The 21,164-nt window shown below is 56.3% G+C and overlaps 1 protein-coding gene across 1 annotated transcript in view; it reads right to left on the bottom strand.

Moving 5' to 3' along the window:
* The window catches only part of TBKBP1 (TBK1 binding protein 1), a 41,857-nt gene extending 23,426 nt beyond the window's left edge, over window positions 1–18,431 (bottom strand). The window contains exons 1-6 of the mRNA XM_065422771.1: window positions 18,210–18,431; window positions 17,406–17,528; window positions 16,578–16,682; window positions 12,788–12,945; window positions 10,248–10,425; window positions 9,351–9,412 (exon numbers count right to left, since the gene is read on the bottom strand). Of these exons, the coding sequence (XP_065278843.1) occupies window positions 9,351–9,412; window positions 10,248–10,425; window positions 12,788–12,945; window positions 16,578–16,682; window positions 17,406–17,528; window positions 18,210–18,431 (848 nt within the window). The remainder of the gene's footprint in view (window positions 1–9,350; window positions 9,413–10,247; window positions 10,426–12,787; window positions 12,946–16,577; window positions 16,683–17,405; window positions 17,529–18,209) is intronic.
* Between the last annotated feature and the right edge of the window lie 2,733 nt (window positions 18,432–21,164).

The raw sequence follows: 21,164 nt of genomic DNA, 5'->3' as shown, positions 1-21,164 counted from the left end.
TCGAGGGGGTGCAAAGTTCAGTTTAAGATCAGGTGGCGTAAGAAATACATAATCTGCAATAGCCCCGATTGGGGGTAAAAGGGTGAGTGAAATCTCCTATGGAGAGTGTGAAAGAGGGGGATTCCTGGCTAAAATGCTTCCACCCATCCATCCCCGCCCACAGGGACCTCACATTACACTCCACTGCCTTCAGTGGCGCTTCTCCGGCGGGGGATCAGAATCAGGCCCACCGTTTTTTTAGAAAACAAAGCGTTACTTGGAAAACCGGGTCAGCCTCTGAGATTTTTACCCTGTCAAACTCCTCGATTGAGTCAGTTTCTGTATCAGAGACTTATCCTCTCAAACCGAGAGAGGAGCAGGGGCAGGACAGGAAGTCTTACAAACCCGCTCAGAGGGCATGCTCCCTGGCCCCACTTGCAAGAATCCCCAAGGACATGCAGCCACAAGCTAATCATGCCTTCTCCACGCATCGGTTTCAGGGCTTGATGTTCAGAGGCGATGCCCACCCGCGGCTCCCACTGACTTCAACATGGCGTGGTGGATTACACAGCGTCTCTGAACATCAGGCTCTGCTTCGGCTCTCACTTGAGTCAATCGGCATAAAGGTGGCATGAGAACCAGAATCGGGCCCCACAGGGGGCTCAGAATCAGGCCATTCAGGAGTCACAGGGGGCTCAAAATGCCCTGCCCCCCTGGGAGACAATCCCACACCCCAGCAGAGCTCACTGTCTACCAGCCTTTCCTGCTATTCAGGCCCTCCTTAAAAATCAGTCCCTGAATCCTATCCCAAATCATCTCTGCTCCATCCCCTCACTCCACAGAGCCAGGATTTTTCCCTTTGGTAGAGCAGCGTAACTCCACACAACGCTTTCCCAACAGCACGCTGGAGCAGAGACTCAGCCCGGGGGGAAATCAGTGAGCGTGGTGCAGCGTTACACAGAAGAAAGGACCTTAACTGCTCTTTGTTTGTTTGTTTAACTATGGCCATTTTTCTCAGCACCGTTATTTCCTTCAAAACTCTGGAGGGCTTTTGTTGATTCCTTTTTAATTTTCCAAGGTGATTTCTGAAGTCAGGGCAAGTCGGAGGGACTGTGTGGCGGAATTACACATAAGAGTTTCGCAAACTAAAGGCCTGATTATCTTCAGCGGCATTTTTACCATCAGGCTTTCTTCAAGGCTAGCTCTCCCTCAGCAATCCTGACTAACATGGAGCTACTCCAACGGATACCAGCCGAGGATCTGATCCAAATGTAGGACCTGGAGATCCTGCCATTTAACCTCAGTGGGAGTAAGACCAGGACTAAAGGCTCACGTGTTTCATCTCCAGAATTCTGCTCTGTCGTCATTTCATTGATTTTGCAACTAAAGACCCATTCCCTGAGCAGCCAGTGCAATGAACTGGCTAGTGTAGCTGAGTCATCGCTGCCCTCTGCTGGATACCATCGGAACTGCATAACTGCCTGCCATAGGCCTTGTACTGCAGCTAGAGCTGGTTCAGAATGTTTCAACTCAACTTTTTGGGGGGAGAGACGGGGTCAGAAAGGGTCAATTTGTTGAAACCAAAACTTTTTGTAGGAAAAGCTTTGGCAGGAAGGCGTTGCAGGTGCAGGATGGACTTTCTCGTCAAAGCAAGAACGATATTTCCCAATCGCAAATGGCTTGGATGCTCCCCTGCGATGTCGGAGGGACAGGTTCAGGTCCCCGTTCTGCCTGGTTTGGAGCAGGTAGATCCTGCACATGCCATGCTCTGGGGTGGGAAGGTCGGTCAGTCTCTCATTTTTCAAAAAATGAGCAACGGTCTTGGTTTTGTCCCCAGTGTGGAACGGGCCATTTATTTTACTCTCAAAGTTTTTTGCAGGATGGGGCAGTCGTTTCCTACCCAGCTCTAACTGCACGTAGCTGAAGGAGGGTCTCCTTCGGTTCTGAAGCAGGAGGATCCAGATCTTACTCTATTGTCAATTTCTAAGAGGCCATAGACACGTTACAATATTAGATATAGGAGAGGAATCCTGCAATTAGCGGATACAAGCTAGGACAGGGGGCATTCCATATCTGTTATTTCAGTTACATGTGGTTTGTTTCTTTTTTTTTTTTTTTTTTTACTTGTGATTATATTTTTCACAAAGGTTCCTTAATGCCCCAGAACTGAAATAAAGCAAGATGCTATCTTCTTGTGGCATTTCCTACCATCGCGTGGTAATAACGCCCCATGGACAGCAGATCCAGTTTATTTTCGGCACCGTAAACTGGCAAAATTAAAAAAAAACCACGGCCAATGAGAAACCAAGATGAATACCAGCACTGAGCTAGTCAAAGTAAATCCAGGTTCCACCCTCGGGAAAGATCAAACCACGCAAGTCCCGACTAAAGCAAAAGTCACCCCTGAAGCCAGTTTAGGACCACACAATGGGCTCCGGAGTATCTGCTTGTGCTAGTGTAAATCTCCAGTGAACTCTACTGACCTCCATGAAATCCACTCCATGGACACCTGGGCCGAATCAAGCCCAGACAGATTAAGTGGCTTGCCCAATTTTAAACCTTTCAAGGCTTGGGTGGCAATTACACCTGGTGCTGGGCTCTCTGGTGCACAGGGGTAAGTTTCACCCCAAACAAGTCAGAAATAGAACCTCTGGGTGCTACCGCAAAGAACACTTGCCAAAGGCCAGGCAGAATAGCTGGGAGCAGAACCCACATGCTTTGCCTCTAGTGTCACAGTGCCTCTCTCGCACTGAGCGGATCTCTGCCGCGAACTCTTGCCATGGTTAGGGCCAAGGGGAGCACCGAGCAAAGCTGAAGACACTCAGCGAAGAGTTCACAGCAGCCGAGCCTCGCAGACACTGCACTTGGGTCTCCGCAAACAACGAGAGACCATATACGTCCCGCTGGACGCGGGAGGGCCACATACACTCAAACACTCTTCAAAATCTTCGGAGGAAGGGGAGGGGAGTTCATTTAGCCACAAGAGGCACTCACGGCTACGTCCCAGCACAGCCAGGCTGGCAAGCAAGCCCCATCTGTCTTTTGCAGAGGAGGCGATCAATGGGAGTATGTACTTACAGTTCATTCAAAATCTTTACTCTCCTCTCCCTGCGTCTAGCTGCAGAGGCATCCTGGCTCTCTGCTAAGGGCTTTCATTGCTCAGCACAAACAGCTAGAGAATGCCAGTGGTGTTTTGCTTTTCACACATTTGATTCGCGCTCACTTTTAGAATGAGCTCATGCAAATGCAGCGGGCCTCCCGGAGATCAAAAGCTCACATCACACCTCTCTGAGCTAGGGTGTGTTGCAAAGAAAAAAAAAACAAAAAACACACCGCTGCAAACGTCCCCATGGCAGTGTCCGGCCAATGCCACTTACAGTGAAACAAACAAAAAATACCCCGGCGTTAAATGAACGGGCAGCAAGGCCCAGACCAGACTTTAATGAAGGCATTATTAAGCACAAGAGTGAGATAAAGAAATGGTTATTGTCTCTGCCAGTAAAGCAGCAGCAATCAGACACATGACTGGATGGTCCAAACACATCGAGTCTAGCAGGGTGTAAAATACAGTGCTCTCAGCTGGGAACTTTTCATGCCATCGTGTCTTCTAAATTAAGGACCCAGGAGAGCTGAATTTCATTAGCTGGATGACACATTCAAGGTGCAAAGATCTTTCCTTCCTTCCTGGAGGGGATGGGGGGGGGGGGCGGTTATCGCTGGCGTTCTCAGAGTATAGATTTTGATGCGACAGATTTAGATGACATGCATTCTTCACCAACAATTTAATAGGCTTGTGCGTCAGTGCTGGGGGGCGGCAGGGAGGGCATGCGTCTGTGCGAGCCGCGTATGATGCGTTAATGATTCCGACTCTGAGGCCCAGAAAAACCCAAGAGGTTCACGCTGGCAGGTGGGGGAAGCGTCGGCTAGTAGACCCCAGGACTACGTCCACGTACCCGCGCTCATAGGCGCTGGAACTGGGGGCGCGGGGGGGGGCTGCAGCCACCCGAGTATGTCCTGTCCAGACCCCCGGGGTACGTACTCCGGGAGCTAGCCCAAACTGCCGCCCGGGCTGTCCCGGCTATGCTGCTGTTTTCAGCGTGCTAGCTCTGTTCGAGCGAACACGGGTTCACGGACACGAGCTGGGAATCGCACCTCTCCTCCCGGCTCAAACGCAGACTGAGAACCAGGACTCCAGTTACAGTCCCTGCTCCGCCACTAACTCACTGCTCGGCAGTTTCCTTGTCAGCAAAACAGGCGAAGGAAAGAAGAATCACTGGGACTCTTACAACAACGCACCTGGCAAGCGTTAATGGAGTCAGTGTCTGGATGCTTTATACCACCATCCCCCGCCCTCTTTTACAAATGGGGAAACTGAGGCACAGAGCAGGGTTGCACAAGAGAAGGCAGAACCCAGACGGCCTAGTCCTGGCCCATCCCCCAACTCGGAGCGGTGCGGAGAGGCTTCGTTAATTAGCGCTCGTTAAAAGCACTTTTGGAGCCTGGCGTGAAAAGCGCCCCGGAAGTGCAAAGCATCACAAGGTAGAAATCCCTCCCGGAACAGCAAGCAGCTGGAATAATGGCGGTGCTGGTACCCGCTGATCTCTTACACGCACCTGCCACGTGGGAGCACAGGATGGGCTCACTGGCTACCGACTTCCAGGCAAGCTAGGAGGTCAGAAGGGACAGGGAGCAGGCATCCTAGCAGTTAGCACCGACCCAGAACCACCACCTGCTGCTGTCTATCACTCTCTCCTCCCCATCAGGCCTCACTGACACCAGCTCCAAAGGAGAAGCTCGTTAGTATGACGGTCGAGGGGAGGGGTGCTCCATGAGGGACCCCCCCACACACAGTTTGGAAGGTGCATCTCCCCTCCCCCACTTCCTTTAGAACCTGCCCCGGCTTCTGCCTGATTATCTGCAACAGCAGCCCTGGCACGGCCCTTGTGTGCAGGAAATGAGCCAGGCGATCCCCTGGGGAGGGATTCCCAGCAGAGCAGAGATAATGAAAGAGGGAATCCAGTAATCAGCTTCATGAGCGGAGGAGCCGACTTGGAAACACACCAAATGTTTACCCAGCTGATAATCAGGGACGCGCAGGGGGCGGCGGAATCCCAGACGCTGGAGCAGGCAGGCCGGCGTGGGCTGACTCTGCAATAGTTTAATTACGGAGGTGTCCTCCCAGGGCGGATGGCTGCGCCTTGCATGGTTCAGAGGCCAATTCCCGTACTCGGGCAGACTTGAAACCAGCTGCCAACGGCGAGGAGCTCCATCGAAGCCCATGGAGCCGCGCCAGCGCGCGACCAGGATCGGATGGGAGCCCTGAAACTTTCTCTCGGCCGCTCGAGGTGAAGAGCACTGAAATCAGGAGTCCCTGCTCTGCAGTTCAGGGCCAGGCCGAGCATCACACCCGCTGTCCCAGAGACACCACTGCCAAGGGCAAGTATGGAGATCCGACCACCCCTCCTTTCGATCCACAGCCTCTCCGGCGAGACTGCCAGCTAATGGGACTGAGACACACACCCCAACTCATTTCACGGAGGCTTCCGAACAGCTTCCAGCCATCCCAGCTGTTCCCCACGTTTCTCAGATACCCAGCTGCCTCGCAGGCGCTGTTTTCCCAGGCCCTGTTACAGCCTGGAGCACCCAGTCCCTGGGTGACACTGGCTCGATGGAAGGATTGGAGGGTGTCCTGATGGAGCAAGCGTCACATGAGTCCTTCGCTGCCGGGCCCGTCTCCGCTGTGGCCTCCAGCAGGAACCACGGGCCCAATTCTCCACTTTGGGGCCCGATTCTCAGTGACTCTGTTCTTTCCATAGAATCACAGAATATCAGGGTTGGAAGGGACCTCAGGGGGTCATCTAGTCCAACCCCCTGCTCAAAGCAGGACCAATCCCCAGACAGATTTTTACCCCAGTTCCCTAAATGGCCCCCTCAAGGATTGAACTCACAACCCTGGGTTTAGCAGGCCAATGCTCAAACCACTGAGCTATCCCTCCCCCAGACAGAGAGGGCGAAGGTGACTCAGGGCTGCTCTAACTGACCTCCATCCAGTCCCTACTTGGGATGGGGGGAGCTGGAAGGGGGATTCTGAGGGGCTGTTTACAGCCAATTCCAGTCCTCTTTAAGCCGAGGGAGCAGCCTGACCAAGCCTCCATGGAACAGAATCAGGGCCTCAGTATGACCCCAGTGCCACAGTTCAGGGCAACCGTGCCTGTATCACCCTTCCAGGGCACCCGCCATCAGGCTGCCAGCTCCCCAGCTGTTGCATCTCTCTCCCTTCAGGCCGGGGTGTTCCCAGGCTGCCCAGTTCCCTGCCTTTCACTGTGCATTTCCCAGCACAGACAGGCTGTCCGAGACTGACAATAGAGCGATTGTCAACAATTAGAAGTCACCACGCGGCACTTCCCAGGCAAGCCTACTTTGCTCTGAAGGTAAAAAGCATTACAGAGAAAACATTATGAATAACGAAAGAACACATGTGCATGCTAATGAGCTCACCAGAATTCGCCCCGACCCTAGCAGAGATTCGGGCGGGATACGTCCTTCAACCCTCCCCCACCCACCCAAGGGAAGTCCTTGAGGTTACCAGTTCATCACAGCTTCAGCTCCGAACAAGCCTCAGTCCTTCCAACCCTCCCTAAGGTTCGGGGCCCTCTCTGGACCTGTCCGTTTGCTGGATCAGGAAGAAGGCCGGTTTAAAACCAGGCTCCTTATCCAAATCCCCTTGCTTTGTCTGTTGGTCCCTGGAGAATCCATGCTCCTTTCCAGGGGGCCCTTTCTGCGGAGATGTTACAACCTGAGGGAATTTGCCCTGTCAGTCGCCCCCTGCTGTTCTCCTATTCACCCTTCGTCAGTGTCAGTCGCCCACCTGCTGTTCTCCTATTCCCCCTTCGTCAGTCGCCCCCTGCTGTTCTCCTATTCACCCTTCCTGTGGAAACACAGACAGTCCCACAAGGGACACACACACACACACACACACACACACACACACACACACACACACACACACACACACACACACACACACACACACACACACACACACACACACACACACACTGGCATTTTTAAGACAATGGACCCCAAAGGCATTAACCTAATTCAGCGAAGTCCGTTCAGGATATTGCAGGAAATTGCCAGTCTATGTCACCACCAGCGCACATGGCTGGTCTGCTAGTGCCTTCCCCTTGTGTGAGACACATCAGGGACTGAACCGGGGAACTCCAGAGCTAAAAGCAGGAGCTGCTACCGCTTGAGCGAAACAGCCAAGCGCCCCCAGCTGGCTCATATCCTCAGGCACGGCGGGGGCGCTCACCAGCACCGGTATGACCACCACCATAAGGGGCAAGGCAACGGGCAGCTGGGAGACAGACACCCAAAAGCCCCTGTAAGCACGCAGCCCCCCTGCGTTCTGCCCTCAACTTCCCAGCGATCGTCACAAAACCGACCATCAGTTCAACAGCAGGAGGGAGGCGAGAAATACGTCAGCAGCAGTTCTCCATTTTCACAGCCATGGCAGGTATTTTTCAACGGAAGCAGACGGTGCCAGTAATACAGTGTCTCTCTCTCTCTCTCTCACACACACACACACACACACACAGTCTGGCACAAGTGATTCGGACATTGGCGAGAAAGGGGGATGTTTTTAAAAGCCTCTCCCCCTTCTCCTCCCCATCCCCTCCTCCACACAGCACGCCCAGCTCGTTAGAGTTCGGACAGTCTATTGGCTTCCAGGGCCTCGGGAATAGGACGTAAGCCGAGTGGCTTTGAACTGTTTATTTTCAACTCTTCAGCAGCTGATGTGCGATCGGGAGTCACAGGCGCTCCCGAGATGGGGGTGGCTGACTGGGGACAACCCGTTCAGTAACCACACCGGGGCGTTAGCAGGGCTCAGTGTAATATTCCCACCTTTCTGTTGCCACACTCAACAGGAGATAATCCTTTGCGAGTGACAGAAAAGCCACCAGGTAGGCTTGAGTCTCTCCAGTGCCCCAAGAGCAAGAGAGATCGGGCATCTAGAACTCGCTAGGACACTCATTACGAGTGGCATGACATGACAGTAGCACCTAGAATCCTCCACCGAGATTGGGACCCCCATGGTGCTAGGCACTGTACAAATACAGGAGAGACAGTCCCTACCCCAAGGAAGCCACAGGGTGGGGAAGGGAGAGAGAAGCACTGAAAGGGGAAGGGACTGACTTAAGGTTGCACAGTAGGTTAGTGGCAGAGGCAGAAACAGCCCCCAGGGTCTACTAAATGCTATCCATTGCCCTACCCACCAGACCAATGATCCACATTGTGGGCTAGTGGTTAGAGCAGAGGCCTGCTGGGTTCTGTCCCTGCCCAAATACTGAGCTCCCGCAGCAGCCAATGGGATCTTTGGTAAGGCAATGTCTCACTCGGTGCCTCAGTTTACCCCTCTATGCACTGGACAGAAGAGTAGCTACCGCCCTCACCGGGTATTGCGAGGTTTAACCCTTTAGGGCCAGGGGCACAAGGTGGGGAAGGGAGGGTCAAACATGTCACCCGCCTGTCACTCGTCATGCCAGGTACCAGGACAAGCTCGCTGCTGCCCCCTGGAGTACACCCACCCAGCCGCTTCACCTCGGCTGCCCTCCTCAGCGCAGGCAGCTCCGCCGTGCAGGGGCCGCTCACGCGCCTCGCCTGTCGGCCTGTGACAGCTCTCCCGGAAGACACTCCCCGACGGGTTGACAAGAAGTGTCAGCTGGGTGATATGTGATACCAGGCGCTGGGGTGGCACGCTGGGCGAGGGCACTCGGGGAGAAACCGTGCGGGAGAAGGACCCTAGGAGCTGAACCCATTGGGCTTTTCTCACAGGGTTTGCTATGCCAGCCATCGGGCATGCATGTCGTCATGGAGCCCTGGGGGCACGTGCACAAAACCTAGCACAAGGAGATCCGGATCCCTGAACGGGCCGGACTCCCTACACCGGCCCCCTGGGGCGGCCAGGCAGTGCCGCGCTGCAGCCACCAGGGATGGTTCAGAGCTAGGTCCAGTGGAAACAGAGTCAGGGCCTGATCCCGCAGCCCCCCCGCTCTCCGACGCCAATGGAAGGGAGGGCTGGCAGCTCGGGCCCACGGGCGTTATTGATCCGGAGACTCAGAGCAGGCAAACAGCTGGGGGAAAGGGCCCTTGCGCCGTGCCTCTCATCGTCTCTCTCCCACTAAGGGCCAGTTCAGACCAAGGCTCCTGGGCCACCTCAAGGGCAAGAGAAGCATCCAGCTGCCAAGGCATTCGCCTCGCAGCTCTGGCCACCCACATCCTGCATGGGGCGGGGCGGGGCAGGATTCTCCCTCCCTCCCCCCCCCGGGTTGCGCAGAAGCATGTCCGTCATGCTGATGGGCACTCACTGGTCATCACCGACTTTCTTCACCCAGGCCATGTCCCGCTCCGACTGACTAGTCGCCAGGTCCTAGGGAACATCAGACAACCCCCCATTACCATCAGCAAGGGGCCGGGGCGGTTCTCATCCCGGTGGATTTCCCAGTCTCCCCAGCTGGTAACCCAGCCATCCCCTCTCGCCCCTGCTGTTGCTCTCTCAGGATAGACCGAGAGCCACACCCCCTATCAAGCCGCCACAGGTAATCCCTTCCCCGGGAGAGACACAGCTGGGGTCAGCTGCAGGGGTTGGACCAAGGGCTTCTAGCCCCAGAGAACCGGTGTCTGGCATTTGAGCGACAGGACTTGGCCGGCTAGCAGAGGGCGGTGGCAGGCTATCATCTGTGGATCAGTCACAGAAAGGGCACAGCCATCTCCCCCAATGTCTGCAGCCTAAGTAAGGGCCAGCAGAGCAAACCTTGCACAAGTCCTACCGGCCCCACGTCTCTGCACCAGAGACGGGATCCTGGGGGCACGAAGCCAAGTGCCAGCCCCCTGCCAGAAGGATCAGGCAGAGCCAATAATCCCTGCGCGCTTGGAGATCTCAGTTCCGGTCGACAGGCAGCTGCCCCCTCTGCCAGGGAAAGAGTCTCTGTCCGTCACCCGGCCCAAGGGGATGCTCCGGAGTTACAGCAGTGGGGCCGAGAGCGGGACCCGCCCCTGCCTGAGCTCTCAGCTTGGGGGGGGAGGGGCACAGGTTTGCCACCATCCCTGGGAGCTCCCGGCAAACAGAAGCCCCGATTCCAAATGCCAGCAAGGCCCCAGTACAGGACCGGGCCTCTGTTCTTTCACAAGGCCTGATCCTGCAAGGAGTCCGGGGCATGACCGGGCCCAGACGAACCCCCGCAGCGGCCCGACTGCCCCCTCACCTGCGCCCGGGTCTCCTGGAGCTGCTTCAGCTCAGACTGCAGCCTCTCGCACTCTGCCTTCAGCTGCTCCTCCCGGCGCTGCGAGCTCTGGGCTTCGTGCCGGGTCTCCTCCAGCTCGGCCTCCAGCCTGTGCACCTCCAGCTCGCTGGGCTGCTCCAGGCTGCGGGAGCTCTGCCAGCTCATCGAGCGATCCAGCACTGGGGGGGGATGGGATAATGCCAGTGAAGGGAGGCGCTGGGGGGAGGCAGACCCACCCCAATTGGCACAGCCTGGCTCTCTCTACCTCCCTCCCTCCCGCCAGCATCCCTCTCCCGGCGGGAGGTCAGAGCACAAAAGCCTTATCGGGGTCAGCCCCACAGAAAGAAGCGAACAACCGGCCCCGTCTCTGTAACAAACCAAAGCAAGAACTGCCCAGGGAACAGAAGCCACATACAAACGGGCACTCCAGTCTGCAGCTAGGGGCAAACCAGGACCCTGCACCTCCAAGGCACTGCCTGCTGCCTCTAGGGCCAGTAGCCAGGCCCCTCTCCTAGCCGGGGCTGGCCATTAGGAGGAGACGTGACCAGATACACTAAGCAGCCCCATGTCTGTGTTACACGTGGTCCAGGCAGCCCAGGCGCATTCCCAATAAGAAGAACCTGCCTGAGAGCTCTGGCTTGACAGCCCCAGGGCCTGATCCCTCGCTGGGGTAAACCAGCGTCAGTCCACTGGAGTCAAGGGGCCAGAGCCCCAGCGGGCATCAATCGATCCAGCTCCACGGACAGCAACGCCTGAGCTGAGGAACCGGCCAGCAGCCCACGTCTGGTGCCCAGACACCCAAGGTGGCAGCTTCCTCTTTGGTTTTCAATGATCCCTTCCTTTAATTATATTTAACGGCAGGTTTCACGCTCGCCCCAATGACTCGCGCTGCTCGGTAATTAGCCGCCGTGATTCGAGCATCTTTATTCTGCTGCAGCTCATCCCGTAAGTGCCTGTGCCAGACGGATGAGGCTGGCGGCTGTGGCTCTCAGGGGTGAAGAAGTCACAGGGGGTGGCCGGGGTTCCCTTTTCTATGGCAGGGGGATCATTCGAGTCTTGGGCACCTTTAACACGAGTCAAGCCACAAGCAGCATGGGGGGGATCAGCCATTCTCCCACCACCACTGAAGACCCCCTCGGCACTCGTTAGTGAAGCCACCACTAGGAGAAGCAGCTGGTGATCAAAGAGCCGGTGGGTTTGCTTTGCGGTCTGCTTTACGCCAGCTCACAGAGGGATGGGGTCCAGGCACGGAACCGGGAGGCCCGAGCTCGCTTCCCCCCCGCCCATCCGGTGACTCTGGAGAAGAACAGTGTCTCGCTCCCAGAGCGCGGCACAGCTTGGCCGGCGTCCCCAGAGCTACCCTCCCGCTCGGAGATCCAGGTGCTCTCAGAGTGCCGACGGCTGTTACTTCTCCAGGAGCTACCCCCCAGTTGTGAACAGCTGCCCTGTGCCGTCTCCCTCACTAAAGCCATGGAAACAGACTCGGTCGGTGTTTCCGGGTGGCAGGGAGTCTGAAACGGGCCATTAACCGGGCTTGTGGCAGACTTCAGAAACAGATTCATTGCAAGTTCAGAAACAGAAGCGACAAAGGGAGGGGCTGCAGTGCCCTCTGCTGGCCGGAACGGGGACCCTGCGTGGTTTGATCCCCGTCCCTTCGAGCGGCCCAGCAAACCAGGAGCTGTGCCATAGAGCTGTTCTTTTCAGCAGAGTGACAGAAATATACCAAAAGGAACAACAGCCCACAGTACTCTACAAGCTAACAGGCCGGACTCAGAACCGCCCCTGAATAGGTCCATCAATGGCTATTAGCCAGGATGGGCAGGGATGGTGTCCCCGGCCTCTGGTTGCCAGAAGCTGGGAATGAGCGACAGAGGATGGATCACTTGATGAGTCCCTGTTCTGTTCATTCCCTCTGAAGCACCTGGCAGTAGCCACTGTGGGAAGACAGGATTCTGGGCTAGATGGACCTTTGGTCTGACCCAGTCTGGCCGTTCTTATGTAGGGTATAATTTCACAGCCTGTATTGTGCGGGAGGTCAGATTAGCCCAGTGGCTTTCAACCTATTTACCAATGTGGGCTGCATATGCAGCTCTCGATGTGTTATGTGGGCCGCATGCACACAATATATATACTACCTATATGGCCCTGAGGATGTCACATGGGCCGCAGCTGTGTGCTGATTGGGCCACAAACAGCCCGTGGGCCTTGGGTTGAGAACCACTCATAATGATGCCTTTTGGTGCTAAAATCTAGAAACCCTATAAAATATTCATTGGGCTAAAGAACACCTCATAGCAGGACTCCATTCTGGGGGCTGCGATGAGGAGGGAAAGGGCAGCGCACTCCAACTATTCTCTGCTTCCCAGGGCCCGTACAGCACCATGCAAAGCAGAGTGTAAGTTAGAGCAACCCTCAGGCTGCTCTAAACACCAATGACTGGGCAGGCCCTCTACAACGGCCAACATTACGCAGGGTCCACGCTGGGGAAGACCAAACATCTTCCCAGGGCAGAAACGAAAGACTCACCATGTGTCAGGCCAGGGCTGCCGTGGAGCGACAGGTATTGGACCTCCTGGTTCTGCAGCTGGGAGTTGAGGTTTTGGAAGGAGTTGCCATCTCTCTGTCGCAGCTGCTGCTCCAGGCTCCGGATCCGATTCAGATGAGTCTCCACCAAAGCTCTCTGGGGAGGAGGGGGAAAAAAGGGGGTGCAGAAAGAGAGGGTGAAGGGAAGAGATCTGTGCTGCAAATATATCCCCCCCTCTCTACACACACAACCCTTTGCACACCACGTGGTTTGTGGGCAGGGCCGGCTCCAGGCACCAGGCAACCAAGCTGGTGCTTGGGGCGGCACCTGGAGGGGGGCGGCGCGGCGCTCGGGCCGCCGGGGAGAGCGGGGCCACAGCCGGGCTCACCACCCTCCCCCCGGCGCTCTGGCCGCCCTCCCCCCCCGCGCCCTCCCCCCGGCTGCCGGGGGGAGAGCGGCGAGCCCCTGCGCTCTGGCCGCCGGGGGGAGAGCCGAGCCCCCGCCGGGGCTCGCCGCCCTGCCCCCGGCACTCTGGCCGCCGGGGCTCGCCGCCCTGCCCCCGCCGGGGCTCGCCGCCCTGCCTCCGGCGCTCTGGCCGCCGGGGGGGGGGGGAGAGCCGAGCCCCCGCCGGGGCTCACCGCCCTCCTCCCAGGGCTCCGGCCGCCCTCCCCTCCGGCGCCCTCCCCCCGGCCACCGGGGGGAGAGCGGAGCCCCCGCCGGGGCTCGCCACCCTCGCCCCGGGGCTCCGGCCGCCCTCCCCCCGGCGGAAGAGCGAAGCCCCCGCCGGGGCTCACCGCCCCCCCCGGGCTCCGCCCCCCCCCCCCCCACCTGGGGCGGCAAAAAAGCCAGAGCCGGCCCTGTTTGTGGGCCCTTTCTGCATGGGGCCCGGCCCCATGTGGTGCACGGGGCTGTACAATCTGAATTTACACGCCAGAGCCCGAGAGCTAATCCTATGGCCACTACTATGGTTGACACACTGGGGACCTCCTGAACTAAAACCAGGAGCCGTTACAGCTTGAGCGAAAGCTCTGCATCTGGCCTGTGTAACAGGCTCTGATCCCCCGCAGATCGGTACCCGTAACGCGCACTCACCAGGCGGTTACACAAACACCTAGGAGATTCAGTAGCTGAAATACACCCAGCGTGGGGGGCAGATTTTCAAATTACAATAGGAGTCAGGTGCCTGACTCCCTTAGACACTTCAGAAAAATCCCACTTTAGGAACATCCCAGCAATGGACAATCAACCGCAGCAAAAGCCACCAGCTCAATCGTCACACCTGAGTGCTGCCTAAACCACAGTCCCTGTGTCTCTCTCTTGTGCTGTTTGTCCCACCCACACAGACACAGCCTCACCCCAAAAACAACACTCAGCTGGATCCTCTTTGCCTGATCTTTTGAATTCCTGGATGGTCTTGGGTGCGCCTTTGTCTTGGAGACGGCTTTTGTTTCTTACATTCCACCAAAACTAAGGGCGGTTGTTAAACTAATGAACCTACGAGGTTTTTACCTAGCCCACATAACAATAAGGCTAAAAGCACTCGGGAGGACAGAACGAGACCTCAACAAGCCGGAGAATTGGTCTGAAATGAGCCAGATGAAATTCAATAAAGACAAGTGCAAAGTACGTAGGACCGGGGGGAGGAGGGAGGGGGGGGAATCAAATCTCTTTTGATCGAACAACTGGCTAGGTGTTCGTGCTGCAGAGAAGGATCTGGGGGTTACGGTGAATTACAAACGGCGTATGAGTCAGCAGTGGGATGCAGTTGTCAAAAAGGCGAATATCATTCTGGGGCGTGTTAACAAGGGGGTCAGACGTGAGGCTTGGTCTACACTAGGAAGTTAGGTTGGTGTAACTACATCGTTGGTGCAGGCAGAGCTAGATTGATGGGAGAATTCTGGCTATTGCCACACACGGAGGTCAACGGGAGAAGAAATCCCGTCAGCACAGGCAGCGTCTTTGGTGAAGCGCTGCAGCATTTTAAGTGTAGACGACAAGCCCTAAGACCTGGGAGGGGTTTATCACGCTCTGCTCGGCACTGGACGTGGACAAACTGGAGAGAATCCAGAGGAGAGCAACAGAAATGATCAAAGCTTTAGAAAACCCGACCCATGGGGAAAAAAGTTTTAAAAAACCTGGGTGTGTTTAGCCTTGAGAAAAGCAGACTGAGAGGCGGGACCTGAGAACAGTCTGCAATATGGTATGGGCTGTCACAAAGAGGACTGCGATTGACTATTCTGCATGCCCGCCATAGGCGCCGACTCCGTGGGTGCTCCGGGGTTGGAGCACCCCCAGAAAAAAATTGGTGGGTGCTCACCAGCAGCTCCCTGCCCCCCTCCGCTCCAGCTTACCTCCGCCTTCTCCGCGAGCACGCCGCCGCGTCCTGCTTCTCCCCCCTCCCTCCCAGCGCTTGCGCCGCAAAACAGCTGATTCGCGGGGCAGGGAGGGAGGGGAGAGGAGGGAGAACGTGGCGCGCTGGGGGAAGAGGCGGGGCCGGGGCGGGGATTTGGGGAAGGGATCCAATAGGGGCAGGGAGGGGGCGGAGTTAGGGCGGGGACTTTGGGGGATGGGGTTGGAATGGGGGTGGGGCCAGGAGCGGGGAAAGGGGTTGGGGGGCGCAGGCACCCACCAGCGCCGGAGAAAGTTGGCGCCTATGGTGCCCACGGAAGGTAAGACAAGAAGTAATGGGCTTAACCTGCAGCAAGAGAGATGTAGGTTAGATATTAGGAAAACTTTCTAACTCTCAGGGTAGTTACGCTCTAGGTTTCCGATGGAGGTTTGGATTCTAAATACCCCTGTGGATCTGGGCCCAAGTGACTAGCCGTGGAAGCATTTTCACAGTCTTCATGCAGCTCTGAGAGCCACGCGAGGCCGGGGGACAGCTGGAAGCAAAGAGGAGCTGCTGCCCGAGGGAGCGGAGAGCACTTCCAAAGCGAAGGAGAAGTGATAAGACACATTAATAAAAGTCATGTTCAAAGCCGCACTGCAGCGGGCTCGGATTCAGGCATTAACCGAGGTAAGTAATCGAGTTATACTGCCTGATGCATGAATTCAGCCATTATAATAATTGTGTCTTGGAGCACTCTGCATTCCCCTAGCACAGAGCTCAAACGAGCGAAGGGACAGGACAGCGGGTCAGGATCATCAGCCCCACTTGACAGATGCACCGAGAGGTGAAGCGATTTGCCCAGCAACGGTGAGTCAGCGGCAGACCTGGAAATAGAACCCAGGAGTCCTGGGAATAGAATCCTGACACTGGTTCCCTGCAAACAGGCCCAGAGCCACAAAAGGCATTTAGGCACCTAAACTTCCATGAAGTTAGGGGCTGAAATACCTTTGGGGATCTGGGCCATACTCCCTGTGAGGGCCAGGAATGGAACCCAGGAATCCTGTCTCTCAGTCCCCTGTTCTAGCCACCAGAGAGACTCCAAGATCAAAGGACAGAACAAACTACCTGATACCTTATGCCGCCTCCTATTACCACAGCATCTAAGTGCTTCAGTCTTTAATGCACTTGTCCTCACAACAGCGCTGTTACTCCACTGCACAGACACAAAGAGATTAAGGGTCTTGCCCAAGGGACGTCTGTGGCAGAGCAGGGAATCAAACCTGGGTCTTCTAAGTCCCAGGCCAGCCCCTTAGCCCCCTGACTACCCTTCCTTTTCCTAGCTACCTGCCTCCCACCAAAGGGTTATTCAATCTGGTTTCCTCTGGCCTATTTTTGAGTGGTTGAAGACTATCTCAGGCCGTGAGTTCGCGGCGCATGCAGGGCACTCGCTGGAACCTACCATCTCCCCCAGCTCCGACTCCAGATCAGCCTTCTCCACACATAGCTTCTCATATGCCTGGATCATCTCGTCCAGCTGCTCCTCCCTCTCTTTGCTCTTCTGCAGCTGGAAAGAAGCAAAGGGGGCTGTTCGCAGGGAGCCGAGAGACACGCCGCATCTATGGACACATGCTAAAGGTACTAAAGGCAGAGATCCGAGCCTCTCTGCCGTGGGGTCCTCGGATACTTGAGCAGCGGGGGAGACGCTGATCCTGCTCCAGCCAGAGAGAAGTGGACATAGGAACGATGATAGCAGATAATAAATAGCTTCCTTTTCCCCAGCCCCTTTAAGCCACAGTGCTTTACAAGAGTTATCTATGTAGAGACCACCTCTGAAATGCAGCCACCTCTGGGGTGCAACACAGCAGCTGTTTAACAGCACCCAGCAATGTTTCCGGCAGGAAGAGAAGGAAAACGGCACGCCTGGCTTAAATGGCTCGGGAAGGGGCTTTTTGGTTGGCCAAGTAGAATTACCGGAGCTGGAATTTGGCCAGGATGCCAGGCTTGACCCCCCTGCATCTGAGAATCCTCCTCCATGGGGGCCTGGAGATCCTTTTGTCCCAACGGTTGAGAAATTGTCTCTGTCGGGCTCTGCAAATCCCCACACACACAATCACTGGGGCTGAGAATCCCCCTCTATCGGGTCCTCCAAACCCCCTTAAAGCCACCGACACACTTACACCTCTGCAGCGCAGGGCCTGGCTAGCTCCATCTCCCTGACCTCGCCACGACCCTGACAACGGGCCCGGGCAAGCCAGCTGCGAGGTGCCAAGCCCCCTAAGCCACCCACCTCATGCTGGAACTGGTTCAGCTGCTGCTGGAGGCTGGCCTTCTCGCTCTTCAGCAGGGAGCACTCGTGGGTGTCGTAGACCGAGAAGAGGCGCTCCTCCCCGAACTCGCTGATCACCGGGTACTGCAGCCACGGGGCGAAAGCAGACACAGGCATCAAGGAACCCGTCGACAGCAGCACGGGGTGCCCCAACTCAGCAGCCCCGGCACCTCCCCAGGAGCCCGGGGGCTGCCCCCAGCTGGCATCCAATGGAGCAAGTCGCAGGCCGGCCCGGGAGAACAGCGCTCCGCTTGGCTCGGTTCACAGGGTCTCTCAGAGCTCCGCGGATGTGGCTGTCTCAGGGCGGGACCCGCGAGCGGCCTTCTGCTCAGGCCAGCGCCGAGCACAACAGAGACGCGCTCTGGTTAATCATCGTTGTGCTAGAGACACAGGAAACGGCACGCCCAGCGGTGTTTAATCCCGGGGACAAGCCCAGAGCTGCACACTGCGTATACAACCCACAGAAACGCGTGTGAGCCCAGAAACACCCCCCGCCCTGCCCCGGGGTGTCTAATCAAATCTACAACCCCAGAGGTGTTGCCCACGAAGCTGTAAACAGGCGTACAATCCCAGAGCTGCACGCCCGGCTGTGTATTACTGTGTGCGTGACCCCGCGCCTCACTGCGACAGCTGCTATTACAGTTATCCCGGATTCCTGGCGCCGGTCCCAGCGGTTCCATTCGCCTGGCCGGGGTCAGGTCCGCCCTGGATCTGGCTGCGTGGGGGGGGTGGGGAGGAGCGGACGCTCGCCCTCTCGCGCCTCACCTTGATCTCATACATCTTCAGCCTCCTCTTGAGGGTGGAGTTCTCCCTCTCCAGGCTGGTCAGACGGTTTTTGATGTCGTCGTAGGCCGTGATGAGGGCGAAGTGAGAGGCCGAGCACATCTCACTGGAGAGGTCCGTGTTGGGGCTGTCCAGCCACTCCTCATCCTGGCACAGGGCCTCCTGGGTGAGGATGCTGATGTCATCCTCAAACATGGAGTCCATCGCACGGCTCGGGACGGGCGTTCAGCGGGAATCGCCAGGGCACAGCGACTCCTGACTGCAAAAGAATGACAGGGGCCAGGGTGAAAAGAGGAAGCAGGGCCTAGTGGTTAATCATCAGTGCTCCAGTAGCACCTAGGGACCCTGTCATCTCCCCGCGGCAGCTGATCAACATACAAATGCACAGTGAGATGGTCCTGGCCCCAGAGTGCTTGCAACCCCCAGAAGCTGACCAAGGAAACATTATCCCCATTTTACAGGTGGGGGAACTGAGGCGCAGAGAGACTTGCCTCAAATCACCCAGGGAGTCTGCGGCAGAGGCAGGAATCAAACCCAAATCTCTCAAGTCCTGGCCCAGCCACAAGAACAAAGCACTCAGATGAGCCACTTAACCACAGCATTAGCCCCGGGGGAGAGACACCTGTGGTTGCTGGTGGATGGTGTCAGATTTTTTTTTAAGCAGACCAGGAAATGGGCAGTGAGGGGTGCCCATCTCATACTGGCAGGGAAACCGGCTTGTGTTTATTAATGAACTGCCATTTAAAAAAAAAATACCCAAAGCCCCCTGTCCTGGAACACAAGAGAAATCCGGGACACCCAGGCCTCCATTCTTCTGAGCACGGGAGGCGGATAAATAACAAACCCAGGTAATGGTGGAATTAAAAGGTCTCAGCGCGGTGATACCTCTGCCAATAGAATGGCTAAAAAGGGGAGGGAGCCTGGAAGAGGGACCAGATCTATCTAAATACCCCCCCCCCCCCGCACCCCCACCCAAACACACTAAAAGGTGGGAGATGGGGACATGACACAGCGATGCCAATTGCACAGTGAGTCACCGTGGCAAAGGGGGCGGATGAAGACAGAGCCCAATGAGCAAACTTTGTGCTGGCTTTAGCACCTTCCAGCCGAGAGGATGAAAGCAATTTAAGTCATCGCTCAGACCTGATCATAATGAATAGCTAGGCCTTCTCCTCGGTAGATCTCAAAGCACTACACAGGGATTTTGTCCCGGTATCACTATGTCAGTTAGGGGCGAGGTGGTTGTTTTTTTATGGCTACAGTTATCCCAGTACAATTTCTAGCGTGGATGCAGTTATCCTGGTAAAAAGATGCCTTATACTGGTAGAGCATATTCCCCTCCTCTAAGCTACACCAGGACAAGCACATGGATACCAGTAAACCTGCGGCCACTCTGGGAGGGGGATGCAGGATTTTAACTACACCGGTATAGTTAAAGCGACACTGCTCGTGTGTAGACAAGTTCTGAGCACCAGGATCCTGGTGGTATAGATAGAGCTACTACAGCAGCGAATTCAGACAGGAGGCTGCGAGAACTGAAGCTGGCACCAAGCCGTGCCCAATGTCGCAGGAGGCTCTCACAGCACGGGGGGGGGGGGGGGGGGAATGCGTGACGTGTCAGCCAGCGGGGGCGAGCTGAAGGAAGTCTGACTTGGTGTTATTTACGTGCTGAGTGGGCCAAAGGAAGGTGTAAATTACAGCAGCATAAGACTCCTCTCTGATTTGGGGCCGAGGGGGATTAAGTGACTTTCTCAAGGTTCCACGGGAAGTCTGTGGCTGAACCAGAAATCGATCCCTGTCCCGATGTTTCCCAGGCTGGCGCCTTAGCCACAAGGCTCCCCGTCCTCCCTAGAAATACAAGGCGGGAATCCAACTCGCCCTATAGAAAGACACGCTCATCACCAAGAGCGCAGCCGGCGCCGCCTGATTCCTGGCACCAACACCCCCATCCCCATCGCTTGCTTGCCATGTGCCGCAGACCTGCATTATACCTGCAGAGGAGGCGGGGGCACCCTCTTTTCTTCAGGTCACCAGTTCGAATCCAGCCCGGATCAGTAGGGCCTGAAGGTCCGGCCCAGCTGTTTATGGAACTAGGTGAATGAGACGGGGGCTGCAACCCAGAGCTTTAATGGACAGGTGCCTCTGACACTGCTGGCACCAGCTGACCCCCTTGTTGGCAGCCTCAGGAAAGGAACGGGCCGTTAAGACTCATCTCTCACCGCCAGGCGGGTCCCTCCAGGGAAAGGGCCAGGGTATGTGGGAATGTCTCTCTTCCACGCATAACTAACAGTGACACGAGGGGTTAAGGCACTGATCCAGCATGCAGGAGACCTGGGATCAATTCCCAGCTCTGCCACAGCCTCCCTGCATGACCTTGGGCAAGTCACTTAGACCCTCCAGGCCTCAGTTTCCCCCTCTGTAAAATGGGGGAGAATAACTCTGAGTAGATGTCTATGCAGCCTGACGAGCAGGGTGGGCTAGGAGTCAGGAAAGGTGGGTTCATCTAGCCCGAGCGCCACAATGTGACCTCAGGGGAGTCACACGTCCCCTCCCACTCTTTATCTGCTTAACTTGTCAGAGTAGACCTGGCTTTGTACTATGCGTATGGACAGTGCCCAGCGCCCAACCCGCTCTTGGGAGGGGCTTTAAGGCCCCCTTCAAACAGCTGTTTACCAAAGATCTTTCTGTTGCTTGTGCCAGAGGACGGCTACAGTGCCACTCTCTTTGCTGAGGGAATTAGTATTTAAATGCATTCAATTAAATAAAGCCTACAAAGAGCATGACATCATCACAACGTCAAACCCAGCCCAGAGGGCAAACGAACAAATCCAACCAACCACAGAAAACACACTATGAACCAACGTAGGGGGAAAAAACCCACAAATTCCCAGACCCAGCCTCACAACCCCCCAGATGCCACCCCCCGCCCCCCACTTC

Source organism: Emys orbicularis, chromosome 25 (assembly GCF_028017835.1).
Source record: "Emys orbicularis isolate rEmyOrb1 chromosome 25, rEmyOrb1.hap1, whole genome shotgun sequence".
NCBI lineage: Eukaryota > Metazoa > Chordata > Testudines > Emydidae > Emys > Emys orbicularis.
The sequence above is the reverse complement of the archived record's forward strand: the minus strand, read 5'-3'. Positions and strand labels throughout refer to the sequence as shown.